The sequence below is a fragment of the Corvus cornix genome, chromosome 26, assembly GCF_000738735.6.
Source record: "Corvus cornix cornix isolate S_Up_H32 chromosome 26, ASM73873v5, whole genome shotgun sequence".
Taxonomy (NCBI): domain Eukaryota; kingdom Metazoa; phylum Chordata; class Aves; order Passeriformes; family Corvidae; genus Corvus; species Corvus cornix.
The window spans coordinates 1,995,086-2,021,521 of NC_046354.1; the positions used below are offsets into that span (position 1 = coordinate 1,995,086).

At 53.6% G+C, this 26,436-nt stretch overlaps 2 protein-coding genes across 5 annotated transcripts; both read left to right on the forward strand.

The window, feature by feature from the left end:
• The first annotated feature begins 827 nt into the window (after positions 1 to 827).
• On the forward strand, positions 828 to 25,295 carry DSTYK (dual serine/threonine and tyrosine protein kinase). Of its 2 annotated transcripts, none has more exons than XM_039565089.1 (13): positions 828 to 1,144; positions 8,784 to 9,163; positions 14,614 to 15,256; positions 16,320 to 16,594; positions 16,937 to 17,020; positions 18,126 to 18,302; positions 18,573 to 18,702; positions 18,892 to 19,048; positions 19,752 to 19,884; positions 20,192 to 20,305; positions 20,701 to 20,815; positions 21,626 to 21,760; positions 22,839 to 25,295. In XM_039565089.1, exons 1-13 carry the CDS (start codon positions 919 to 921, stop codon positions 23,024 to 23,026), a joined length of 2,757 nt encoding a protein of 918 aa, XP_039421023.1. In that variant the 5' UTR covers positions 828 to 918; the 3' UTR covers positions 23,027 to 25,295. The 2 variants fall into 2 exon arrangements, with proteins under 2 accessions (XP_039421023.1, XP_039421024.1); XM_039565090.1 differs by lacking the exon at positions 828 to 1,144 and adding an exon at positions 2,443 to 7,228.
• On the forward strand, positions 23,884 to 25,302 carry LOC120411263. Of its 3 annotated transcripts, XM_039565093.1 has the most exons (3): positions 23,884 to 24,547; positions 24,706 to 24,871; positions 25,031 to 25,302. In XM_039565093.1, the coding sequence occupies exons 1-3, from the start codon at positions 23,908 to 23,910 to the stop codon at positions 25,170 to 25,172; spliced, it is 948 nt and encodes a 315-aa protein (XP_039421027.1). In that variant the 5' UTR covers positions 23,884 to 23,907; the 3' UTR covers positions 25,173 to 25,302. The 3 variants fall into 3 exon arrangements, with proteins under 3 accessions (XP_039421027.1, XP_039421026.1, XP_039421028.1); XM_039565092.1 differs by having other exon boundaries at positions 23,884 to 24,871; XM_039565094.1 differs by having other exon boundaries at positions 24,185 to 24,547; positions 24,706 to 25,302.
• Positions 25,303 to 26,436: the final 1,134 nt, after the last annotated feature.

Genomic DNA, 26,436 nt, shown 5'->3' on the forward strand with positions numbered 1-26,436 from the left:
CGCGGCGGGGGGCGGCGCCCCGGCGGCCGCTGCGGGGCCCAAGGGCTGCGCGGCCCCTGCCCGTCCGCCCCGCCGAGCCCGGGCCGGGCGGCGGCTCCGCGCCGCGGCGGCTCCGCGCCCGCCGCCGGCACCGGCATCGCCGCCGCCGCCGCCGCCGCGCCTGACGGACAGCGCCAACCGCCAATGGCGGCGCGAGGGAGGCGGGGAACCGCGCGCTGATTGGTGGAGAGGGAGCGGGGGGCGGTGCTGTCGGGGTGAATTAACCAATGAAGACGCGCGGAGGGCGGGGCCGCCGCTGGGGATTGGCGGAGGCGGAGCGGGGCTTGAGACGGGCGCGCCGCCTCCTGCCGAGCCGGTCCGCGCAGCGCGGGATGGGGGAGCAGCAGGCGACGTTTCAGCTTCCCCTGTTGCTTCCCCTTTTTAAACGCGTCATTTTATGGTCGTTCTCTTTTTTTTGTCTGTTTTTTCTCGCCCCTCGCGGGGGTGCGTAGAGGCCGCGGAGAGAGGTCGGCGGCCGGGCTTCGAGAGACTACAGTTCCTATGAGGCATTGCGGCGCGCCAGACTTCAACTCCCGGCATCCCCGAGCGCGCCGCGCGTGATAATGAACTACATTTAGATATAAATAAACTACATCTCCCGGCGCGCCTCGCGCGCAGGGTGCGCCCGGCCTCCTCCCCCTTTGCCCTGCGGCGTGCCGATAAAGGTTCCGGGCACACGCAGCGCGGCTGGTGGAGGCGCTTCCCCTCGGGAGAAGGCGGCGGCCGCGGGGGTCGGGGAGGCGGGAGGGGCGGGGGGGTGGGGGGGGTCGGGAGGCGAGGAAAACCTCGGGGAGGTTCCTCCCGGAATCGGCGGCAGCCCTGGCAGGGCCCGAGTGCGGCCCGCGGTGGGGAGGGGATAGCGGGGCGGACTCGGAGGACATGGAGGGCGAGGGGGCCCCGTCATGGCGGGGTGCCGCCGGGGCCGTGCGGGAGCTCTGCCGCTCCTTCGGCCACTACAACCGGCACCTGGCGCGGCTGCAGCACAACCTGCGAGAGACCAAGAGGTTCTTCCGCGACGTCAAACACTCCCAGGGACACCCCTTCGCCTCGGCGCCCGCCGGCGACGGCCCCCGCTCCGATGGGGATGGGGGTCCCGGGGACGGCGGTGAGAAAGGGGCGGGGGCGGGCGGGGAGCGCAGCGGGCGGGGCCGGGGAGGCCTCGCCGGGGTGGGAGGGGTGAGGGTGAGGGGTCTGTGGGGGTGAGCGGAGGTCTCTGGGGGTGCTTGTGGGGGTTGCGGTGCGCAGCGAAGTGTCCAGCGTGGGGGCGGACGCGGCGTCTCCAATGGGGGTTCCAGAGCCGGGGGTGCCTTGAGGGTGTGAGAGGCTTCTTGGGGTGAAGCGTGGAGGGCAGGGGGTGATTTAGGGGAGATTTAGCAAGGATATGAGGAAAATGTTCCCCCAGAGGGTGCTGGGCACTGCCCAGGCTCCCCAGGGAATGGGCACGGCCCCGAGGCTGCCAGAGCTCCAGGAGCGCTTGGACAGCGCTGCCAGGGATGCCCAGGGGGGGATTTTGGGGTGTCTGGGCAGGGCCAGGAGCTGCATCCGTGATCCCTGTGGGTCCCTTCCAGCTCAGGATATCCCTTGGTTTGATGATGGGGACCCTCTCCCTGACCCCCACCTGCAGCCCCGCAGGGAGGGGCGGCTGGGAAGAGGCAGCACCTGGAGCGGGTGGGATGAGGGGCTGGCGTTCCCTGGGGCCTGCTTGTCCCGGAGTTGCGTGCCAAGAGTGGCTTCATTCAGCGGCTCTCTGGTCATCTGCTGCTGTTGACAAACAAGAGCTGCGGGTGGGACCTCTCCTGCCACGTGCAGGACTTGGTCTTCCCATAAGACTGTCTTGTGAGAGGAGTTTGGTGTGACGTGAAGCACCCATAAAGATCATCTCCATTCATTCCCGAGCGCCTCCTGAGTCATCTCTTGGCTACTTGACCAGGATTCTTCTCCCTGCTTGTCTCGTGCTCCCAAGTTGTGGTTCTGTGTTTGAAGTGTTGAGTTTTTCTGTCTGTGTGTTAAAAAAAAACACTGGGTGTTTCTGGCTGACTTGGGGTTAATCTTCCCCTTGTGGTGCTGTGGAGTTGTAGATGGAAAGGTGTTGGGAACACCAGCAGGATTTTGGGAAGTGGCTGCTTCTCCCTCTCACTGGGCTGGGTGGGGAGTGAGATTTTGGGAAGGGGCAGAGCCAGGACAGGTGAACCTGTGATGTTGGAGTTTGGGGTTGTTCTGCCTGGAGAAGAGAAGGATTTGGGGTGACCTGAAGGAGCTGATGAGAAAGAGAGGGAAGGTTTCCAAGGGATGGAGTGCCGGAGGGCAGGGCTAGATGGGATTTTGGGAACAAATCCTTCCCTGTGAGGGTGGTGAGGCCCTGGGATGGAATTCCCAGAGAAGCTGTGGCTGCCCCTGGATCCCTGGAAGTGCCCAAGGCCAGGCTGGACGGGGCTTGGATCAAACTGGGATAGTGGAAGGTGTCCTTCTTCCCCTGGGGAGATCTTTAGGTGTCAGAAGGTTTAAGGAGCACGGTTTTCCTTGACTTTTTCTCAGAATCCACCCTCTAGGCGGTACCAAAGGGAGAGGAATTTTGTCCAAGGACTTCTGCAGGGTGAGTTTTGTGCAACACAAAGGGAAATGCGGAGTGGAGTGGACGGGACACAACACCCGGGGCTTGGAATGGGCAAATAAACCCGGGGAGCAAACGTGGATGTCTTGGAAACCAAACAGACGGGAAGGGTTTGCCTGTGAGGCACCTGCAGAGCTGATCCAAATTCCCTTTGGGTCAGCTTCCCAACGCAGCCTGGGCTGCTCTGGCCACAAACAGGGCTGAGTATTTGCTGAGTATCTGCTGAGTAGCAGCCCTGACCCCTCAGCAGAGCCAGGGCTGGCGCTTCAGGCAGCAAATAAATCCTTTTATTTCTCTCTTTCCCTGCTCGGAGGGTGACAGACTCTCCATCCATCACTCAAAGATGGTTACTCTGAGGTTACTCCTGGTAGCAGAACTCAGCGGAATCCCAGGGCAGTCACTGCCTTGCAGCTACTGTTTGTGAGGGAAGGGAAAGTCTTGTTTGCTCTGTCTGCCCTTCCGAGGGAGTCAGCAGAATCCTGTCTGTGCTCCAGCTCTTCCCAGGCAGGAATTGCCTTTTGGGAATGTTTTCCTCGAGGGTTGTGACAATCCTCGAGGTTTTTGGGTTCTTGGGGAGCTGTAAAAACCAAGCTGGAAAGAAGAGCTCGCAGTATAAAATAGCTCAAGGCACTAAGGAAAAATCCAAAAATCAATTGATTTTCAGCTAATTGGGGTTGTTCCCGGTGCTCTGTAACAGTTTGAACGCTCTGCCCTGGAAGCCTGAGGGGTTTGCAGGTTTCTTTTGCTTTGTTTGAGGAATTTTTGAGAAAATCCCCCAGAGTTTTGGGCAGCAACTGGGGCTTCCCTTAATGTTGTGTCATAGGGGAAAGCCCTGAGCTCAGCTTCCCTAAATAAATGTATTTTTTAGGGAGTTATCCAGAGGGTTTGGAGGCGTTTTCCTGCTGATCTCTGCTGACTGAGGGCTCTGTCCTGTTCAGGTGTGACTGCTCTGCTGGCATCACTGTGATCCCCTAAAGATCAGGGCTCCTTTTGGGGGTCAAAAGTTGGATTTGAGAGTAGTGGAGAGCTTGGTTGGGGTGGGATTTGTAGAATAACTCCTCAGGGAGATGAAAGGCGGCACTTCCCAAGGAGCTTCGGAGGATGGAATTTGGTTCCGCAGCCTTTGGAGCGGCTGAAGTTGGAATTCTTTGGATTTGTTTTCTGCTGGAGTTAACACCTCTGTGCAGATGTGGAACTAAATCGGGTTTGTTTCGAATTCCAGACTGGTTTGGGTTGGAAAGGACCTTAAATCCCATCCAGCCCCACACATTCCGCTGTCCCAGCTTGCTCCAGGCCGGCTTTGGCCACCTCAGGCTGTACAAATGTGCTGAGGTGGTCAAAGCCTGCTGGAAGTCACGGCAGCAGCTCAGAAATGGCAGCAGTGCTTGGAAAACCCTCAATATTTGGGATAACAGGGTCTGGCTGTCCTTGGGCACCGTGGAAAATGGGATAACAACGTGTGGGGCCATCAAAGTGCTGGAACAGGGATCAGGCAGCGCTTAGAACTTCCATAGATTCCATAAATCCAACCTCTCCTGCCAAGCTGGCAGCATCGGGATCCCCTAAAGACCACGGCTCCTTTTGGGAGTCAAAAGTTGGATTTGAGAGCAGCGGAGAGCTTGGCTGGGGTGGGATTTGTGGAATAACTCCTCAGGGAGATGAAAGGAATCCTTGGGGAACCCTCAATATTTGGGATAACAGGGTCTGGCTGTCCTTGGGCACCGTGGAAAATGGGATAACAACGTGTGGGGCCATCAAAGTGCTGGAACAGGGATCAGGCAGCGCTTAGAACTTCCATAGATTCCACAAATAGAACTTCCATAGATTCCACAAATCCAAACTGAGGTTGTTCTCCAAGCGTTTGAGCGGATTTGGAGAGGAGTCCTGGTGAGAGCCGCCCTTGTTCCCTGGACAGGCCTCCTTTCATCCCGGGGAATTCATGGGATGCACGCGGCGCTGGGGTTTGAAGTGTTCGTCACATGGCCGATCCCAGCACACGGATCCGGGATGGAGCACGGGCTCCGAGCCCTGGCACGGCTCCTGTGGGCACGGGAATGTCGCTCCGTCCCTTTGGGAATTCTTGGAGTTACTGTGGGGCGGGATCTGCTCGATCCCTGATTCTCATCCTTGTTTGGGGTGCTGGGATCCTCCAGGAACTGCAGGCTGGATCCCACTGAATTCATGGAATTAATGTGGGTCAGGATCTGCTCAGTTCCTGATTTTCCTTCCTCTTTGGGGTTCTGGGGTGCCGGGATCCTCCAGGAACTGCAGGCTGGATCCCACTGAATTCATGGAGTTACTGTGGGGCAGCAGCTGCTCGATCCCTGATTCTCATCCTTGTTTGGGGTTCTGGGATCTGCTTGATCCCTAATTTTCCTTCCTGTTTGAGGTTCTGAGATGCTGTGATCCTCCAGGAACTGCAGGCTGGAATCCCACTGAATTCATGGAATTAATGTGGGTTAGGATCTGCTCAGTCCCTGATTTTCCTTCCTCTTTGGGGTGCTGGGATCCTCCAGGAACTGCAGGTTGGAATCCACGGATGAGAACACAGAACATCCGTGTGGTTTCCTCTTCAAGCTCCCCGTGACCTCTGAGAGGATCCCAAGGAAACTGAGGGTGGATATCAGGGAAAAGTTCCCCCAGAGGGGGGTCAGGCCCTGGAAAAGGCTCCCCATGGAATGGTCACTGTTCCAAACCTTCCAGAGCTTCAGGAATGGTTGGACAGCACTCCCTTTGGGAAGTTCTGATCCTGCTTTGTGCCAGGTCCTTCCCTGCCCGGATCTGTGTCCGTGCTGATCGTGGGGTGTGGGAATGCAGGAAAGGGGTTTGAATCTTTAACCTTGGATTAAAAGGAATTTTAACTCCGGGTCCTGGAGAAAAGATGGATTTGGGAGCACCTTGGGAAAGGTGTTTGAACCTTTAATCTTTAACCTTGGATTAAAAGGAATTCTAACCCCAGATCCTGGAGAAAAGATGGATTTGGGAGCACCTTAGGAAAGGTGTTTGAACCTTTAAGCTTGGATTAAAAGGAATTTTAACCCCAGATCCTGGAGAAAAGATGGATTTGGGAGGACCTTGGAGCAGTTTTGCAGTATCCAAAGGAGCTCCAAGAAGGCTGGAAGGGGAATTTTCACGTGGATAAAGGGAATGGACTCGGGCTGAAGGAGGGGAAGGTTTAGATGGGATATAGGAAGGAATTCCTCCCTATGAGGCTGGGGAAGGGCTGGGATGGAATTCCCAGAGAATCCGTGGCTGCCTCATCCCTGGAAGTGTCCAAAGGCAGCCTGGAGCATGCTGGGATAGGGGAATGTGTCCCAAACCATCCCAGGATTCCATTTACACATCCATATAAACAATTCCTCAATCATTTCAATGAAGCTGCTGTAGCTCCGCGATTTTTTTTTTTTTCCCCCCTGGAATTAAGGATCCACAAATTGCCTGGAATGAGGAGAGGAATCTCTGCTGCCTCTTTTCCCTTCAAAAACCTCGACAGAGAAGAGGCTCTGCCTGCACAGCCCTCCCTGAATCGCTTTTTTCATGCTTGGGAGTCTGAATCCCAGGGGAGGATCCGATGGACGTCCCCAGATCAAAGCCATCCCTCTTCCTGCAGACGAGGGCTGGGATGTGCTGCTTGTGGGATTTTTCCAGATCCTTCCAGCCCCTTGGGTCGCTCGATGTGTTCCAAAAATCACACTTCAAGCAGCGATTCCTCCCTTCACCATTCCCAGATTTAGGGGGAATTCGGGGCGCAGATCTGCGCTCGTGTGGGCCAGAGGTGCAGGACAGGGCTTTGCTGAGCCGCAAAGAGGGTTTTTCCTTCGTTTCAGAGTGGAAAAACTCCTCCAAAATCCTGTTTGAGGGGAAGGCAAACCTTAGGCAGGGTGTTAAGCTTTAGGCTGGTCTAAGACTACCCAAAGCGCTGCTCCAAATTTGGCTGCGTTTAATTAAACCGGAGTGATTAAACTGTCAGGCCGAGGAGCAGGAGGTGTGGTAGGATCGCTTTAACTGGGTTTGGAGTGTGAGGAGGATCCCGGTGGAGGGGAGGATCCTGTTTTCCTGGGGCTGAGGCCCTTTGGGCTGCCAGAAAGTGACTCATGGAAGGAATTTTAACAGCCCTGGTGGAGCAGCACCCTCCCCGTAAAACCCCTGCTGTTCCTGCCGGGATCGGGGCCGTCCTGGTGCTTTGTAGTTCTCAAAATGGGAATTTTTGGGGACTGGAGGCTCCATTTCCCGTTTCTCTCTTCATTCCTGGGCTGTGTGCCCGTGGAATTTCGTGTTCCTGAAGCAGATGAGGAATTTGTTGGTGTCCATGCTTTTGGTGCTGTCAGAGTTGTTCTGCTGCTGGGCACGAGGTAACGCTGGGTTTAGGTCTTTGAAAAGCTGAATTTCAAAGCTGGGTTTAGGTCTTTTCAAAGCTGGGTTTAGCTCTTTTCAAAGCTGGATTTAGGACTCTTTAAAAAAGAAATCAGGAGCTAAACTCACTCCTGAGCCTGAATTACCGCAGCCGGCTGAGTGCAGGGAGTTGTTCCATGCCACTGCCCCTGGAATTCCTCGTCGGCGATGCTGCAGAGAGGGAAGGTGAGTAAGGAGGGTGATTACAGGCAGCTCTGCAGAAAGCGGCAGCTGTTGAGTAATTTCCTTTCCTCCTCTCAAAACCAGTCCCTGGCAAACTGCGCCAGCTCAGGGAAGGTGTTTATTTATTGTTGGAGCTGCCAGGGAGGGAAGCTGGTTGGGTTTGAGGCTGCTCCAGAACCTTCTGGCTGTCGGCAGAGTGCCTTCCCCGGGGCTCATCCCTTCCCGGGCTGCTGGAATGCTGCCTCTTCCCAGAGGATCCTGTTCGTCCCAGGGAATTGCTGCTGCTCCTCCTGCAGCTCCTCTCAGCAGCCTCGCTCTTCTCTGCTGCTGTGCAGAAGGAATTTTGCTATTTTCCCTTTTCCCCCCCCCAATCCCTGGAGGGTTTCCTGCTTTTTCATAGCCACGGTCCTGGATTTTGGTGCAGCGGGACCCTTGGGAAGTGCCGGGTGTTTGGGAGTGGGGGTGGAACTGTCGCTGATCCGGGCTTGGCTGAATATTTCTGACGTGGGGCAGGAACGTTCTGTACAGCTGAGCCTGAACCCCGTTGGGGAGCGGCCTTAAATCCTTTGGGAGGCGGCCTTAAATCCTTTGGGAGGCGGCCTTAAATCCTTTGGGAAGGGGCCCTAAACCCCGTTGGGAAGGGGCCTTAAATCCTTTGGGAAGGGGCCCTAAACCCCGTTGGGAAGGGGCCCTAAACCCGTTGGGCCTCCTGGAACACCAGGGAACCGTCCCAGCCCGTTGGCTGGGTTGGGCATGATGATCTCGGAGGTCTTTTCCAACCTGGTTCATTCTGGGATTGATTTTGGGATTCTGGGATGCCGTGATTGATTCTGGGATTCCGTGATTGTGGGATTCCGTGATTCTGGGATTGTGGGATTTTGAGATTCCGTGATTCTGTGATTGTGGGATTCCATGATTCCAGGATTTGGGGATTCTGGGATGCCGTGATTGATTCCGGGATTTTGGGACTCTGGGATTCCATGTTTTCGTGATTCATGGGCTGGACTTGATGATCTCAAAGGTCTTTTCCAACCTGGTTCATTCCAGGATTTTGGGATTTTTGCAATTCTGGGATTTTGTGATTGATTCCATGATTTTGGGATTCTGGGATTCCATGGTTGATTCTGTGATTGTGGGATTCTGGGATTCCGTGATTTTGGGATTCTGGGATTCCATGTTTTCATGATTCATGGGCTGGACTCGATGATCTCAAAGGTCTTTTCCAATCTGGTTCACTCTGGGATTCTGGGTTTCCGTGATTTTGGGATTCTGTGATTCCATGATTTTGGGATTCTGGGATTTCGTGATTCCTAGGTTGGACTTGATGATCTCAAAGCTCTTTTCCATCCTGCTTCATTCCGGGATCCCGTGACAATGCTGAATTCTTTTGAGGGCTCTCCGGCCACGGCCCCGCCGTGCACCCCCGCGCTGGCACAGCGGGCACTTCAGCATCCAGCAGCACATTCCCTCCCTCCCGGGGCTCGTGCCGGGGCTGCGGGGCCCCGGTCCCGCTGTGCCCCCTCTCCCACGCCGCCCTAACGCCCCGTCCCCCCCGCAGGCCCCGTCTCGTTCCCGCGGCACGAGGAGGAGCAGCTGCAGCGCTCGGTGAGCTGGCAGCCGTGCCTGCTGATCCTGGGCCAGAACTGCAACGCCAAGGGCGGCCTGCTGAACGCCCTGCTGGGCCAGCGCCTGCTGCCCGGCGCCCAGGGCGGCAGCGAGGAGCGCTGCGGGCGGCGGCGCGTCCGCTTCACGCACGGGGCGCAGACGCGGCTCAGCCTGGCACTGCCCGGGCAGTACGAGCTGGTGCAGGCGCTGGCGGCGCACAGCGGGCACTGGGACACCATCCCCGAGGAGGACCTGCAGGTGGCTGCGGACGCCGAGGATCCCGCGCAGAGGGCGGCCGAGCTGGAGGTGATGCTGCCCTGCGCGCTGCTCAAGGTAAGGGTGGCACTGCCACTGTCCCTGCCGTGGTCTGTGGGGAGGTTGGGGTGGCACTGCCACTGTCCCTGCCGTGGTCTGTGGGGAGGTTGGGGTGGCACTGCCACTGTCCCTGCCCTGGTCCGTGTGGAATTTGGGGTGGCACTGCCACTGTCCCTGCCCTGGTCCGTGTGGAATTTGGGGTGGCACTGCCACTGTCCCTGCCCTGGTCCGTGTGGAATTTGGGGTGGCACTGCCACTGTCCCTGCCCTGGTCCGTGCAGAGTTTGGGGTGGCACTGCCCTGGTCCCTTTCTGGCCCTGCCAAAGCCGATTCTCAAGCACAGGAATGTTTGAAATCACAGGAAGTGACAGTTTAGGTCTTTTCAAAGCTGGGTTTAGGTCTTTTAAAAGAAAACAGGAGCTAAACTCAGTTTTAACTCATGGGAAGCGATGGTTTAGGTTTTTTCAAAGCTGGATTTAGGACTTTTTAAAAGAAAACAGGAGCTAAACTCAGTCCTGAGCCTGTCCGGAGCAGGAAGGTGGGAGGCAGTTCCCAGTTAATTAATTCCTAAACAGAAATTAAGTGCAGAGAGAGGCTCTGTTCTCGCCCGAGTACGAGCAGGAGCTCCACACCTGAGCAAGGAAACATCCAGGGAGTTCTGTTCTGGATACTGGAATTGAGCAAAAAGTGAAGGCCCAGCTGGAAATACATTTGATAAACCTAAATTTAAGCCTGTCCTAACAAGATCGGGGCAATTTTAGTGCCTTGCTGGCTCCCAGCGCCCTCTGAAAGGACAGAAATTCCCTATTTATGTGTGGGACATCCCCTTTTTCCCCCAAATTTCGGCCAAGAAACGCCTGGCCTGCATCTTCTTCCCAGATCCTGCTTTGCCAGGCAGAAAAGGGGATTTATAGTTGGAGATTTCTTTGTTTTTCTTGCCCCGGGCCAGCTCAGGTTCTCTGCAGCCCTCCCTCGGCTCTCCTGGGAGCCACAGAGATCCCTCTGTGCTGCCTCGGATAGTTTGGGGACGTTTAGATGAAAACAACTCCTCAGGTGGAATTCAAAAGGGCTGCTGGAATCAGAAACTCTTCCAGAGGAGAGGGAGAGCGAATCACGGATTCCCAAGGATTCCCGATGGGAATTCAAGGGCTGAAGGAAGGAGAGATTTGGGATTTTTTTTTATGGCTAACAGGAGAGGATGATGAATTTTACAGGTGGGGACGAATTCCTGTGGAATTCCTGTGGAGCTCCAGGAGCTTGGGCTGTTGTTCCAAGCCCTGGATTATCCCACCCTTCTGCTCAGCCTAAGTTTAAGCAAAGCTCTGCTAGGCCTGGACTGAGCTTCTGGAACCAGAGGAATTTGGCTCCAGAAATGGAGGTTTTTTGGGGTTTTTTTTGGATCCTCTCCAAGATTTTGGGGCTGCAGAACAGCTCCGAGGGAAGTCCTGCTTTTCCCTAATTTCTGGAGCAAAACTGTGATGGATTTTTTCCAGGGGAAGAGTTCACGGTCAGGAAAAGAACGTGGGGAGTGTGGGCACCTCACGGTTTCTTTGGGAAAAATGAAATTCCCTGATCCAGTGGGGTTAGACACAGGATTTTGAGGTTAGACACAGGATTTTGGAGGTTTAAGGCAGGATTTTGGGGACTTTACATGGAATTTTGGCGGTTTGAGGCGGGATTTTGGGGATTTTACATGGAATTTTGGGGGTTTGACGTGGGATTTTGAGGGTTTTACATGGAATTTTGGGGGTTTGAGGCGGGATTTTGGGGATTTTACACGGAATTTTGGGGGTTTGAGGCTGGATTTTGGGGATTTTACATGGAATTTTGGGGGTTTGAGGCTGGATTTTGGGGATTTTACATGGAATTTTGGGGGTTTGAGGTGGGATTTTGGGGATTTTACACGGAATTTTGGGGGTTTGAGGCAGGATTTTGGAGGTTTGATGCAGGGTTTTGGGGATTTTACACAGGATTTTGGGGGTTAGACGCAGGATTTTAGGGGTTTTACACAGAGTTTTGGGGGTTTGAGGCGGGATTTTGGGGATTTTACACAGAGTTTTGGGGGTTTGAGGCAGGATTTTGGGGGTTTGATGTGGGATTTTGGAGAATGCCAGAGGTGCAGCTGTGGGATTCTCTTGGTGACTCAACTTTTCCCCCCCTCAGATCCCCATGGAAACAGAAGAAATGGGTGGGATTTCAGCAAAACTGGGTGGGGGAAGTTGTGTAAAACCAAACAAAAAGAGCTTCAAGTGGAATGTGGGGGCCTAAAAGTGGCTCAGCTGAGTAGGGAGGCACGGAATGAGCTCCCGAATGGAATAAAAACAGGAGCTGTCAGACTGGGGTGAGTCACAGGCTGTTCTTGGAAGGCAAAATACGGAATTGGAGCAAGAAAAGACGGAGCTGGGCCTGCAGGCGTCGTCTGAGGAGGGATTTGGGTGAAAAGGGCCCAGATTTGGGTTTGCAGCACCTCAGCTCGCTGAGCAAACAGTGATTAAAGTGCCCCGAGCCTGGGAAAATGGGACACGGCTCCTTGGGATGGAGCCAAGGAATGCTTTAAACTGCTTTGGAAAGAGGAATTCTCTGGGGGTTCAATAACCAGGCACCCTCCGGCGGGCCCTGAGGGATCCCCATGAGTTCACGGAGTTACTGTGGGGCGGGAGCTGCTCAATCCCTGATTTTCCTTCCTCTTTGGGGTTCTGGGCTGCTGGGATCCTCCAGGAACTGTGGGTTGGAATCCCACTGAATTCATGGAATTAATGTGGGTCAGGATTTGCTCGATCCCTGATTTTCCTTCTTGTTCTGGGGTGCCAGGATCCTCCAGGAATTGCAGGCTGGATCCCACTGAATTCATGGAATTAATGTGGGTCAGGATCTGCTCAATCCCTGATTCTCATCCTTGTTTGGGGTTCTGGGATCTGCTTGATCCCTGATTTTCCTTCCTCTTTGGGGTTCTGGGGTGCTGGGATCCTCCAGGAACTGCAGGCTGGAATCCCACTGAATTCATGGAGTTAATGTGGGTCAGGATCTGCTCAGTCCCTGATTTTCCTTCCTCTTTGGGGTGCTGGGATCCTCCAGGAACTGCGGGTTGGAATCCACGGATGAGAACACAGAACATCCGTGTGGTTTCCTCTTCAAGCTCCCCGTGACCTCTGAGAGGATCCCAAGGAAACTGAGGGTGGATATCAGGGAAAAGTTCCCCCAGAGGGGGGGGGTCAGGCCCTGGAAAAGGCTCCCCATGGAATGGTCACTGTTCCAAACCTTCCAGAGCTTCAGGAATGGTTGGACAACATTCCCAGGGATGTGCAGGGTGGGATTTTGGGATTGTTCTGTGATCCTGGGGGGTTCTTCCACCTCAGGATTTTCCACGATCTCTCTTTCTGTGTGGGAAGTTTGGATATTTTAGTGAAGGAAAACAGGGATGGAGCGCCTGGAGAACAATTCCATGCCCAGAGCTCTGTCAGGAGAGCCCCGGGGTGTTTACAGCAGGGTGACCTTGTGGGAACCAGCTCAAAAATCCCGGGAATCCTGTGACTCACAGGTATTCCCCATATTCTCTTGATCCTTAAGAGCTGCTTCAACTCCTGTAGGACATTTGTGAGCTGGAAAACAACTCCCCCCCCCCCCGCCAAAAAAAAAGGTGGTGGGTGAGAAATATCCTTGGAATTCTCCTCGGGAAGGGTTTTTCGGGAGCAGCAGGAGCAGGGGTTGGGGGTTGTGGGTGTTGGGTTTTTTCCATTTCCTGGAGACAGCTCTGGCTTCCTCCTTTGGTTCTGGTGACTCATGGGCCTTGACACGGGGATTTTGGGGGTTTGAGGCGGGATTTTGGGGGTTAGACACAGAAATTTGAGGGGTTAGACACAGAAATTTTGAGGGGTTAGACACAGAAATTTGGGAGTTAGACACAGAAATTTGAGGGGTTGACACAGAAGTTTGGGGGTTTGACACAAATTTGGAAGTTTGACATAGGATTTTGAGGAGTTGACATGGAATTTTGGGGGCCTGGCATGGGATTTGGAGGTTTCACATGGAATTTTGAGGGGTTTGATGTCGGGTTTTGAGGGGTTTGAAATGGAATGTTGAGGGGTCTGACATGGAATTTTGGAGGTTTGAAATGGAATTTTGGGTCCCGGTGGATTTTGCAGCCCTGCACATCCCCTTCTGTGCATCCCAGGCAAGGTTTGGAATCAGCTCCAGAGAATTCTGGGATGGGAGGAGCTTCCTGGGAGCTCCTGGGATGGAAGACACGGTCAGGAAAAACGATGGAAGAATCCTCAATGATCACCTCTCTCAGGAGCCAGAGACGGCTCTGAAATTCCCAAAAACCTTTCACATCCCTTCTTTCAGGAGGGACACGTGGAATTCTCACTGTTCCTGCACATCCAGAGGCTCCTTCCCTGGGAGGGGAGGAAGCAGATCCCAAAGTGGCCCCGTCCAGCAGCGGAGTGAGGCTGGAGCAGTGAGAAAACAACGGAATAAAATCCACCTTGCAGCTTTTTCCTCGGATTTGGAGGGAATCGCAGCTGTCCCTTCCCGCTGGCTGCAAATTCCTGGGAATTGGTTGCTGTGCTGCCTTTCCCTTGGTGCCTCAGGGGTCGGGTGGTGCTTCCTGCTGTTGGGAAAGACGTGGAAAACTGGGAAAGCTGCAGCTCTGGGAAGCATCGAGGGAGGGCTGCTGAGAAATGGAGCAGGGATAACCTCAGGAATTCCAGCTTTGCCATGCTGGCTCTTTCCTGGGACACTTGTCCTGAGTTTTGTGCTAAACTGGGCTCAAATTCCAAGTTTTTGCATCAAGTTTTGGTACAAAATCAGGGATTTGGAGTCAGGGATCAGCCTTGCAGGTGAGACTCCAGATCTGCTGTGAAGAATTCCAGTTTTTCGCTTTGGGAATGAATCCCAGGGTGTTTTTCCATGGAAAAACCTCTCCAAACCTTCTGGTTTTTATTCTTTCCTGCCTCAGGAAGTGGCAGCTCTTGGAGGTGTCAAGGGAGGCTTGGTGCAAAATGGAGCAGGGATAACCTAAAGAATTCCAGCTTTTCCGTTCTGGCTCTTTCCTGGGACACTTAGCCCAGTTTAGGATAAAACTCAGGACAAAACTCCAAAGAATTTGGCCCAGAATCAGGAATTTGGAGTCAGGGATCAGCCTTGCAGGTGAGACCCCAGATCTGCTGTGAAGAATTCAATTTTTTTTCGCTTTGGGAATGAATCCCAGGGCGTTTTCCCATGGTAAAAAATTCCACCTTTTCCATGTTGGCTCTTTCCTGGGACACTTGTTCTGAGCTTTATCCTAAACTGGCCTAAAATTCCAAAGCAAAACAAGGAATTTGGAGTCAGGGATCAGCCTTGCAGGTGAGACCCCAGATCTGCTTTGTAGAGCTCTGGTTTTTTTCGCTTTGGGAATGAATCCCAGGGCGTTTTTCCACGGGAAAAAAACCACTCCAAACCTTGTCCTTTTGGTTTTCCCTGCCGCAGGAAGTGGACATCGTGGTGGCTCCGTGCCGGGGGTTCCAGTCAGCTGAAGCCACCCTGGCCGAGTTTGTGAACCAGGTGCTGCCCGTGGTCACCTTCGCCATCAGCGAGCCCCAGCTGTCCCCGTCGGATGAGACAGAGCTGCGGGAAATCAAGGAAAAATTCTCCCTCCCCATCTTCTTCTTCCGAGTGCCCGAGCCCGGCAGCGAGCTGATCTCTCCCAAAAAACCCGACAAGGACAAATCCTCCCTTTACTTCCAGCTGCTGCACCTGGAATACCTGAGCCCCTGCAGCTCGTGCGGCGCCGCCGGCTCCGTGCTGGCGGAGCAGCCGGAAAAACTGCGGCTGCTGAGCTCTTTTTGCAGGCAGGTGCTGCAGAAACACCTGGTGGAGGCGGCCACGAGGCTGAACGAGGTTCACTGCCGCTGCCTGAACATCTTCATCAACCAGGCGTTCGACATGCAGCGCGACCTGCAGATCACGCCCAAGCGGCTGCAGTACACGCGGCGCAAGGAGAACGAGCTCTTCGAGTCGCTCATGGGCATCGCCAACCGCAAGCAGGAGGAGATGAAGGACATGATCGTGGAGACCTTGGGCAGCATGAAGGAGGAGCTGCTGGAGGATGCTGCCAGCATGGAATTCCGAGGTGATTCCCGCGTGGAGAGGGGTGGGAGGAGGAGGAGCGGGGTTGGGGTGTGAAGGGTTTGGGGTTGGTGGTGTTCTGTTGAGGGTGGGGTGGGTGAGGGATGAGGGGAGAGGTTGGGGATGGGGAGGCTCGTGGGTGAAATGGTTGGAGTCTGGGATGGAAGAGTGCTGATAAATGTTGGATGGAAGAAGAATAAAAAATATTGGGAAAAGGAATAAATATTGGGAAAAAGAATAAAAAATATTGGGAAAAGGAATAAATATTAAGGAATAGAAAATATTGGGAAAAGGAATAAATATTGGGAAAAGGAATAAATATTGGGAAAAGGAATAAAAAATATTGGGGAAAAGAGGAATAAAAAATATTGGGGAAAAGAGGAATAAAAAATATTGGGAAAAAGTATAAAAAATATTGGCTAAAAGAATAAAAAATATTGGGAAAAGGAATAAAAAATATTGGGAAAAGGAATAAATAATATTGGGAAAAAGAGTAATAAATAATATTGGAGAAAAGAGTAATAAATAATATTGGAGAAAAGAGTAATAAATAATATTGGAGAAAAGAATAAGAATAAATATTGGAGAAAAGAGTAATAAATAATATTGGAGAAAAGAATAAGAATAAATATTGGAGAAAAGAGTAATAAATAATATTGGAGAAAAGAGTAATAAATAATATTGGAGAAAAGAATAAGAATAAATATTGGAGAAAAGAGTAATAAATAATATTGGAGAAAAGAATAAAAAATATTGGAAAAAATAAGAATAAATATTGGCTAAAAGAATAAAAAATATTGGCTAAAAGAGTAATAAATAATATTGGAGAAAAGAAGACTAATAAATATTGGGAAAAAGAGGAAGAATAAATATTGGAGAAAAGAATAAGAATAAATATTGGGAAAAAGAATAAATATTGGAGAAAAGAAGACTAATAAATATTGGATAAAATACTAAAAATACCCAATTTGGGGCAGCTTGGGCTGGGGCTCCTCCGAGCAGCCCTCAGCTGGGCTTATTCCAACCCAAACAGCTCCAGAGGCCGCTTTTCCTTTCTTTCTGTGCAGATATCATCATCCCCGAGAACGGGGAGCCCGTCAGCTCCAGGGACATCAAATGCTGCATCAAACAGATCCAGGAGCTGATCATTTCCAGGCTCAACCAAGCCGTGGCCAACAAATTGATCAGCTCCGTGGATTATCTGCGGGAGAGCTTCGTGGGCACTCTGGAGAGGTGCCTGAAGAGCCTGGAGGAGTCCTGGGAGGTGTCCGTGCATCCCGCCAGGAGTTTGGAGAAGCCCAAGGATGTTTCCGTGCACATCACGAGCAATTATCTCAAACAGGTGCTGGGGTGGCTCTGGAATGTTCCTCGGGTGGTGGCTTTGTCCTGCTCTGGGAAGGTGGGGGGGAGATGGAGGCAGGGAAATCAGGGAAGCAGCTCGGGAATGTGTGGGAATCCAGGCTGCTGATGCAGCCATGGGGGGGTTAACAGTGCAATTTTCCTTAAATCTGTAAAAAACAATCAAATCACAGCCTAGAAACACCCCAGAGGTGACGCAGGAAATCAGTTCTCCAAGTAATTCGTGGAGTATCCCGCAGAACACGAAGTTTGCCGTTTTCACAGGCTCCAGCAAAGCTCCTGGCTGGCAGAATTCCCATCTTTTCCTCTTTTCCCTGCTTTCCAGATACTCAATGCAGCTTATCACGTGGAAGTCACTTTCCACTCCGGCTCTACGGTGACCAGGATGCTGTGGGAGCAGATCAAACAGGTATGGACACTTGGAAAAGTTAATTGTGGAGCAAAAAATCCTCCCAGCTGCTCCCTAAATTCACTCTGGGCTCAGGCTCCGGGAGCTGTGAGTTTATTCCCGTGGATTTCCATCCCTGGAAGTGCCTCAGGCCGGGCTGGATGGAGCTTGGAGCAAGCTGGGCTGGTGGGATGGGATCAACTTTCAAATCCCTTCCAATCCAAACCCTTCTGGGATTCCAGGATTCAAATGCAGAGGGGATTGAGCACAACAGTGTCCTAAAAATCAGGGAGAGGTGTTCCCAAAATCTCCAGGGAAGCAGCTTTTTCCTGGACCTCATCAGGGTGTGGCAATTCCAGGTGTTGGATGCAGCACTTGCTGTAATTAGTGGGTAATTAAATTGCTCTGCCTCAGCCCTCATTAGAAGCTGCAGGATCCCGTGTGGATCCCTGTCCTGGGAAGGGAGAAGGAGGAATCCGGAGTTTGTTCCCACTCCAGCAATTATTTGAGGGAACGTCGTGTTCTCCTTCCTCATCCCCCCAAAGGAGGGAATGAAGTTCATCCCCAGCTCAGAGCAGGAATTTCAGAGAGATCAAAGCTTTAACAGCCAGAACTGGAAACCAAACCGAGCAAATCTCATCTGCTCCGGGGGGAGGAGAGGGAATGGTCCTAAACCCAACCCCACAACCCCAAATCGCCTAAAACTGGAGTTTCCAAATGCTTCAAATCATTCCCGTGCTCCTCCAGAACAGGAAGAACCCCACTGAAGAAGGGGTTTGCTTTAAAATAAATATTTAATCAATATAATTAAATTAAATATTCCAGAATTCCAGGCTGGGCTGGGTTGGGAAGGACTTGAAGCTCATCCCATTCCGAGGGACACCTCCCTCTATCCCAGGCTGCTCCAAGCTCCCTCTTGGGGAGCTTCATCCCTCCCAGGGATGGGGCGGCCACGGATTCTCTGGTCCAGGGCCTCCCCACCCTGTGAGTGAATCATTAGTGAACTAAATGATTAGTAAATAATGAATCAAAGTGATTCTTCAGCCCAGCTCCGTGCACGGCGACCGTTCCCGCACGGAATCCGAGCAGAGTCAATCCACGGATCCTTGGCTTTCCCTTTTCCCAGATAATCCAGCGGATCACGTGGGTCAGCCCCCCGGCCATCACCAGCGACTGGAAGAGGAAGGTGGCCCAGGACGCCATCGAGAGCCTCAGCGCCTCCAAACTGGCCAAGAGCATCTGCAGCCAGTTCCGCACGCGCCTCAACAGCTCCCACGAGGCCTTCGCGGCCTCCCTGCGCCAGGTCAGGGGGCAGTGCCCGGCAGGAGCTGCCCGGCAGCTCTGCACTCGGGCTGGCAAACAGCGATTTTGGTTGCAGGGACAGCTCAAGCAGCAGTTTGTGCTCTTCGGTGCAGCTGCTCTCCAGGGAGAGCTGATGGGAACGTTAATACGGGGTTTTATTTTTAAACCAGACTTGCCAAGGCCCCCAGAACCTCCCCAAAGTCGAGCTGTGTGTGTTAAATGTATAAAGCATCCGTGAATATTCCCGGTGAGTGTGTGGTGTCCCTTGCAGCTGGAGGACGGCCACTCTGGCCGGCTGGAGAGGACAGAGGACCTGTGGCTGAAGGTGAGGAAGGACCACGCTCCTCGGCTGGCCCGGCTCTCCCTGGAGAGCAGATCCCTGCAGGATGTGCTGCTGCACGGTGAGGATCCCCCTGGGAATGTTTTCCTGCCCTCTCCCTCCTCTCCAGGCAGCAGTGGGAGCCTGCTTGGATTTTTCACTCCAGATTCCAGGCTCCAAGTGGCACCTCTGACTTGGATGCTCCCTGGGAATGTGCAGCAGGGAAAAAACGTGGATTTGGGGGCTGATTCCAGGGATTTGTGCCTTGCAGGGAAGCCCAAGCTGGGCAGGGAGCTGGGCCGAGGCCAGTACGGGGTGGTGTACCTGTGTGACAGCTGGGGGGGACACTTCCCCTGCGCCCTCAAATCCGTCGTCCCTCCGGATGAGAAGCACTGGAACGACCTGGCGCTGGAGTTTCACTACATGAGGTGTGGATCCTGAGTGCTCCCCCCATCCCACAGGCAGCTCCTTGGGGTTTCCCAGGATCATCCAGGCTGGAAAAGCCCTCAGCCTGTGGCTCATGCCCCCCCCTTGTCACCCAGCCCAGGGCTCTGAGTGCCACGTCCAGGCCCTGGTTTGCTGCAGTTCTGCTCTGGAATCCGGGATTTGAGCTCCTGGAATGCTCAGCTGTCCCTAAGCCGGGCAGGACGCCTGGGCTGTGCCAGGCAGAGCTGCTCCTTCCCGCCTCAGTCTGATGCTCTGCTGCCCAAATTCAGAATGAAGCACAATTTACAGCCTCTGATACTCAGCAGTTCTCCTCCCCTGGTTCCTGGTGGGGAATCCTCCCTCTTTTCCCTCTCCTGCTCCCGTCTGAATCCCCAAAAAAGCCCAGGATGGCTCTGCAGTGCCGAGAGCAGCAGTGACCAGCTGCAGGCACAGGCAGCTGAGAGAAGAGTGGGGCTTTTTTTGGGAGCTCTAACCTTTAAAAGGGCTTTTTGTTGTTGTTGGTTTTGAGTTTAATTGGCTCAGACAGCTGAGGTTGTTGTGCCCTGAGCTGCGCTCGGCGTTTTTGTTGTGCTGGGAATTTTTGCTGTTGTGCTGAAGCTGCAGCTCTGGGGCTTCTTCCTTGGCCTGGGGTGGGGGACAGGGATGAAAAATGAGCCCAAATTTTCTGTGCTGAACCTTCTGCAGGTCCCTGCAGTCCCACGAGAGGCTCGTGCACCTGCACGGGTCCGTGATCGATTACGGCTACGGAGGAGGCTCCAGCATTGCTGTGCTGCTGATCATGGAAAGGCTGCACAGGGACCTCTACACAGGGCTGAAGGTGCCAAATTCTGTTATTAAATTCATATTTTGTGTTTGTTTTATCCCTGGACAGAGCTTGGAGCGACCTGGTTCGGTGGGAAGTGTCCCTGCCCATGGGACAAGATGAGCTTTAAATCTCCCTTCCAACCCAAACTTGTGCTGCTCTAATTTAAAACAAAAAAAATCCCTCAAATTCTCTAATATAAAAAACCTTAAAATTAATCAGTAAAACGAAGCTGGAATTGCTCAATTTTCAGTGTTTTGATAAAGAAGAGGAGGCCAAAGTTAACTTGAAGGTGTGAAATCTGTGGTTTTTTCCCCCTCAGGCTGGGCTGGAATTGGAGCCACGGTTGCAGATTGCCTTGGATGTGGTGGAAGGGATCCGCTACCTGCACAGCCAGGGGCTGGTGCACAGGGATATCAAACTCAAAAACGTCCTGGTAAGGAAAATCCCTGCCTCTTCCTCATCCCAGAGCCTTTTCAGTGCAGAAAAACCCCAAGCTCCAAGTGAAGGAATAGCTTCCCCCACACGGGATGTTTTAAGGAGGTTTCCCTGCCTCCTTTCCTGGCTGGAAGCCTGGGGCAAGGGGAGCAGGGAATGACTCCTGTGGAGTGCAGCCAGCCTCAGCCAGGAGGAGGATTTCCAGTTCCTGCTGCCCTTAAATCCCAGCCACACCCCAGGTGCCTCCAGGGAAATGCCCCAGAGCAGCCAGGAAACCCGAGAAAATGAGTTCAAAGCAGGTGCTCAGCCCTCATGGTGTAAACTGATCCCAAAAATCGATGTTTTCTGGGAGAAACGTGCTGCTCACCTGCCTGCCTCTGCCTTTTTCCTCAGCTGGACAAAAAGAATCGGGCCAAAATCACGGATTTGGGGTTCTGCAAACCCGAGGCGATGATGTCCGGCAGCATTGTGGGCACCCCCATCCACATGGCTCCCGAGCTCTTCACAGGTAGGACCCCCCTGAATCCTGGAATTCTGTGGGCAATTCCTTGGAATTCAGCTCTCAGTTGCTCGTGAGGCCCTTTTAACCCTGGGGAATTCCCTGCTTTCGGTGCCTGCTGGGGGCTTTTCCTGTGTTTTAAGCCTGGCTCTTGGCAGAGAGCGATGGGGTTGGTCAGCTCTGCTGAGGTAATTAACACCCTTGCAATTAGTAATGTAAATGATCAGTTAGGGGGAAGCTGGAGATCCTTGGTTTTCATAGGGAAATATTCCAGGAAGGATTCCCTGTGAGGAATTCCCAGGCTGTCCGTGCCTTGTGGAGCGAGTTTGGGTTCACTGGGAATTCTGGCAGCTGCTCCGAGGCTTTTTCCTGAGTTTTAGAACCACTGGGAAGTTCCAATCCCATTTTTCCAGAATCCTTCTGGTCTGTCAGAGCTGTCCCTGCTTGGATAAGGTTGGGATCCAATGGAGCAGCTGGATTGGTGTGAATTTAGGAAAAATCCCACATTTCTGGGATGGGAGGCTGATGTTTGTCTCTGACAGAGCTGAACCTCCCAGGGGTTGGTGTTTAACTCTGGAATACACCCGAGCTCCGGTTTGGGAATTCCTGGGACATCTTAAATTTATAAATCCTGGGAATTGGAAAAGCCTGACCTTGATCCCAACTCCTGCCCTGTTATTGCACACAAGTTTTGCCTCCCTGCTATGGAATTCAGGGTTAAATTTGGGACAGCAGGACACTGGAATCACTTCTCAGCCTGCCCAGCTCCCAGGGATTTTCCCTGCTGATCCCATGTGGGTTTTTTTTTTTTTCTCCCAGGGAAATACGACAATTCCGTGGATGTTTATGCCTTTGGGATCCTGTTCTGGTACCTGTGCTCGGGCCACGTGAAGTTACCCGAGGCCTTCGAGAGGTGTGCGAGCAAAGATCACCTGTGGAACAACGTCAGGAGAGGTACCTGGGCTGGGCTGGGCTCTGGGAACGCCTCAGGTGCTGGGAAAATCCCCTTTTATTCTGCTGCTGGAGAGGTGAAAGGGAAAAATCCCAGAATCCCTGAGGTTGGAAAATGTTTCTGGGATCATCGAGTCCAAGCTGGGCCTGATCCCAGCCCTGAGTGCTGAGTGTCACGTCCAGGAACTCCTTGGACACCTCCAAACCTCCCTGGGCAGCCCCTGCCAAGGCCTGAGCGCCCTTTCCATGAGGAAATTCCTGCCGAAATTCCAACCTGAGCCTCCCCTGGCCCAGCCTGAGGCTGTTCCCTCTCCTCCTGTCCCTGTTCCCTGGGAGCAAATCCCAAATCCCCCCCAGCTGCCCCCTCCTGCCAGGGAGCTGTGGAATGACAAGGCCCCTCCTGAGCCTCCTTTGCTCCAGGCTGAGCCCCCCCAAATCCCTCAGGACTCTCCAGCCCTTTCCCATCTCCCTCAGGATTTCTCCAGCCCTTTCCCATCTCCCTCAGGACTCTCCAGGCCCTTTCCCAGCTCCCTCAGGACTCTCCAGGCCTTTCCCAGCTCTGTTCCCTTCCCTGGACACGCTCCAGGCCCAGAATGTCGTCCCTGATCTGAGGAGCCAGAACTGGACCCAGGAATCCAATCCCAGTTCCTCCCCAGTGCAAGGGGACGATCCCTGTCCTGCTCCTGCTGCTTCAGGAGTTTTTGATCCATTTATTCCCAAAATCCCATCCAAATCTTCCCTTTTTCACTCGATCAGCTCTTGTCCAGTGTAGATTTGTGCACATCCAGCCTCTCCTGGCATTCCTGGGGTGGTTTTTTATGGATCCAACCTCTGTTCTGCCATTCCAGGGTGGTTTTTATGGATCCAGCCTCTCCTGGCATTCCCGGGGTGGTTTTTTATGGATCCAGCTTCTCCTGGCATTCCTGGGGTGGATTTTATGGATCCAGCCTCTCCTGGCATTCCCAGGGTGGTTTTTTATGGATCCAACCTCTGTTCTGCCATTCCAGGGTGGTTTTTTATGGATCCAGCTTCTCCTGGCATTCCCGGGGTGGTTTTTTATGGATCCCTGGGTGTTTTCCAGGGGTTCGTCCGGAGCGTCTCCCGGTGTTTGACGAGGAGTGCTGGCAGCTGATGGAAGCCTGCTGGGACGGGGACTCTTCCCAACGGCCTCTCCTGGGAATCGTGCAGCCCATGCTCCAGGGAATCATGGACAGGCTCTGCAGGGCCGGCTCCGAGCATCCCAACAAAGGCTTGGATGACTCCACCTGAGCGGGAAGCGCGGCCGGATTTGGGAATTGCAGAGGGGGGGGGGGAGGAATTCCAGCCCTGCCTCTGCCGGGGGCTCCGTGCCGGCCCCGAGCGGGACAGGGAGGAGCAGCCAGAGGTGGCTCGGGGAGGGGGCTGAGGGCTCCATCCCAATCCCAGCCCGTTATCCCAATGGAATTGTGCAGCCCAGGCGGGGAAAACCCAAACCCTTGGGACTGAGAGGGGACTCTGCCAATTCCCCCCCGAGCCTGGCGTGGGATCCGTGCGATGGGAAAAGCCTTCCCGTGCTCTCCGGGATAAGGATCCCGCTCCTCAGGCAGCGGCACGAATTCCAGAGCGCTCGGAGAGGAAGGAAAAAAGGCACCAAACTTTAGGATAAGGAAGTGTTGGGAAGCTCCAAGGAGCTGCTGCACCACTGGAAATGTTTACATGGACAGGAGCGAAGCTTCCGTGTTTTACTCCGGGGACTTGCAAAACCCCGCCTGGATAAGCTATTGATCCCTAATCCCAGCTTTTCCTCCTCTTTTTTTTCCCCGCTCCTTCGGCTTCCTAAGATTTCTTGGAATGGCTGGAGAAACCTGCTCTCGCTTCCACGCTCGGCTCCTCTGAGGTTCCACTTTGTAGCAGCACAAAAAGTCCTTCCAATGGTTGATTTTTCCCGTGGGAAAAGTGCCAAAATTCCTTTTCGGTCGGGATTTGGGGCTTGGAATGAACGGGAAAGGTCGTGGCAGTTTTAAATTGGGTGAAGTCTGGACAGGAATATTTTTAAAAATTAGGATTTTGTTTTTCCCCAGCTTTTCTTGAGAGTTGGAGGGAAGAAAGATCCTTCCTCCTTCTCCTGAGATTCACTCCAGGGCTGGAATTCGGTTGGAAAGAAAAACCAAATGGGGATAGGGAAGGAGGGGGATCCTGGGCAAGGTTGTCTTTCCCAAATTCCTGGAGATCCCAGTTTGCCTCCTGCATTGTTTGGGGTGGAGTTGGGAGCAGGAAACGCCCCTTGGGGACTCCGGGAGGGAGTTGGGAATTCTCCCTGGAATTCCCAGGGGATGGGCGGGGCCTGGCATTCCCGGGAAAGCAGCGCAGGAAGGTGGAATTCCTTGGTTGGAAATTCCAGCTGCCGTGGCCGAGGGCCGGGGACGCAGGGCTGCTTTAGTGGGAATCTTCTCCTTTCGTTGTGCAATAAAAATGGATTCGGGAGCTTTGGATGGAGAGAAAATCCCGGCTTTATTTTGTGTTCCTCCCCTGTGTTCCTCCCGTGTGCGATGTGCCGGCATTCCCGGCGGGCTTGGGATGGATCCGGCCTCTGCTGCCATTCCCAGAGTGGTTTTCCTGGATCCAATCCCTGTGTTGGCATTCCCAGCATGGCTTTTTTATGGATTCAGCCTCTCCTGGCATTCCCAGGGTGGATTTTATGGATCCAACCCCTGTTCTGCCATTCCAGGGTGGATTTTCATGGATCCATCCCCCTCTGGCATTCCCAGGGTGGTTTTTATGGATCCATTATCCCCCTCTGGCATTCCTGGGGTGGATTTTCATGGATCCATCCCCCTCTGGCATTCCCAGAGTGGTTTTTATGGATCCATCCCCCTCTGGCATTCCTGGGGTGGATTTTCATGGATCCATCCCCCTCTGGCATTCCCAGAGTGGTTTTTATGGATCCATCCCCCTCTGGCATTCCTGGGGTGTATTTCATGGATCCATTATCCCCCTCTGGCATTCCTGGGGTGGATTTTCATGGATCCATCCCCCTCTGGCATTCCCAGAGTGGTTTTTATGGATCCATCCCCCTCTGGCATTCCTGGGGTGTATTTCATGGATCCATTATCCCCCTCTGGCATTCCCAGGGTGGTTTTTATGGATCCATCCCCCTCTGGCATTCCTGGGGTGTATTTCATGGATCCATCCCCCTCTGGCATTCCCAGGGTGGTTTTTATGGATCCATCCCCCTCTGGCATTCCTGGGGTGTATTTCATGGATCCATTATCCCCCTCTGGCATTCCCAGGGTGGATTTTATGGATCCATCCCCCTCTGGCATTCCCAGCTCTCCCATCCCCACCCAGCTGCTGGGCCAAGCCCTCCCCCACTTTTCCAAAGCCCAATCCCACTTTCCCTGCCCCGGGCACCCCTCGGGCACATGAACAGCGTTAACCCCGTGTGCCACCGGGCCTGGGAGGGGAAAAACCTCTGGAAAACCGGGAGAGCCCAGCTTGGAGGCCTTGGAAGGGCGGGAGGGCGTTTGTGTAAATAAAAAATGTCTGAATAAACCTGAAACCTCGGAGTCTGCGATTCCAGAGCTTTTCCTGCCTCACCATCCCAGACAATTCCCTGAAGCCTTTTTTGGAGCTTCCCTGAGTCCTGTGTGGGGTTTGGGGTTTTGGTTTTTTGGGGGGGTTGGGAATTTTGGCAGGTGGAATGTGGGAAGCTCCTCTGCCTGCCTGGATTGGAGCTGGGAGCTTCCCCGGCCCCTTTTCATCCCTGAACCCCCGGCAAGGGAAAGAGGGAATCAGCATTCGATGGGAAAAGATTCCAGGTTTTTCAATCCAAAGTGGGGCCGAGCTCTCGTCCCACCCCTGGCTGCAGAATTTGGGAATGGGAAGAGCAGCCCCTGCCTTGCCTGGAGCCACAACCCTTCCCTTAAATGAGCACCACTAAGAATTGGTTTGGTTTATTTTGTTTTATTTTGTTTTATTTTGTTTATTTTATTTTTTATTTTTATTTTATTTTTCCTTTAAATTTAATTTCATTTTATTCTTTCCCCCCCTTTTTTCCCCCCTTCTTTCCCCCTGTCTTTTCCATTATTTTATTTTATTCCTCTTTATTTTATTCTTTTTTTCCAAAAGCAGCCGCTGCTGGAAGTGCCCACGGCCAGGTTGGAGCACCCTGGGATAGCGCAAGTGTCCCTGTCCCTGTCCCTGGAGGATTTTAAGCTCCCTCCCATCCCAAACCATTCCAGAATTCCCGAATTTTTCCACTCCCAGCTCTGACTCCAAACCTGCTCCAGGTGTTTTCCGTGTTCTCCGCCGGAGGGAGCAGGGCTGGGATGGGGAAAACATAAGGAGTTAAAGCGCGTGAACGAGACGCTGCAATACCCGCCAGGGCCCAGCTTCCCCTTTGGATTTTAGTTAATTATTGGAATAATTATTATTTTAACTATTCTCGCCCTTTTATTGTCGCCCCCTGCCGGCTGCTTGCCCCCTTCCCGGAACCTTTCTACGCGGCCGCGGGGCCCGCCCGGCCCCTTCTGCGCGCCGCGCTGGGGCTGCCCGCGGCGCTGCCTGATCCCCGCTGCCCATTCCCGGCCCCGCCGCCGCGCCGGCAGCGAGCGGCGCCGCGCCCCGTGGCCGCCGGGAGGGGCGGGCGGAGCCGGGCCGGGAGGCGCCGGGAGCCGCGGCCGGGGAGGAGGAAAAGAGCG

What these genes read in the sequence shown, in the direction of transcription:
- DSTYK (XM_039565089.1), top strand. Translation starts at nt 919, where the DNA reads ATGGAGGGCGAGGGGGCCCCGTCATGGCGGGGTGCCGCCGGGGCCGTG. An exon ending in GCAGGATGTGCTGCTGCACG is followed by an intron (nt 18,703 to 18,891) that starts GTGAGGATCCCC and finishes TGTGCCTTGCAG; the next exon opens with GGAAGCCCAAGCTGGGCAGG. An exon ending in GTGGAACAACGTCAGGAGAG is followed by an intron (nt 21,761 to 22,838) that starts GTACCTGGGCTG and finishes GGTGTTTTCCAG; the next exon opens with GGGTTCGTCCGGAGCGTCTC.
- LOC120411263 (XM_039565092.1), top strand. Translation starts at nt 23,908, where the DNA reads ATGGGGATAGGGAAGGAGGGGGATCCTGGGCAAGGTTGTCTTTCCCAA. An exon ending in CCTCTGGCATTCCCAGGGTG is followed by an intron (nt 24,872 to 25,030) that starts GTTTTTATGGAT and finishes ATTCCCAGGGTG; the next exon opens with GATTTTATGGATCCATCCCC.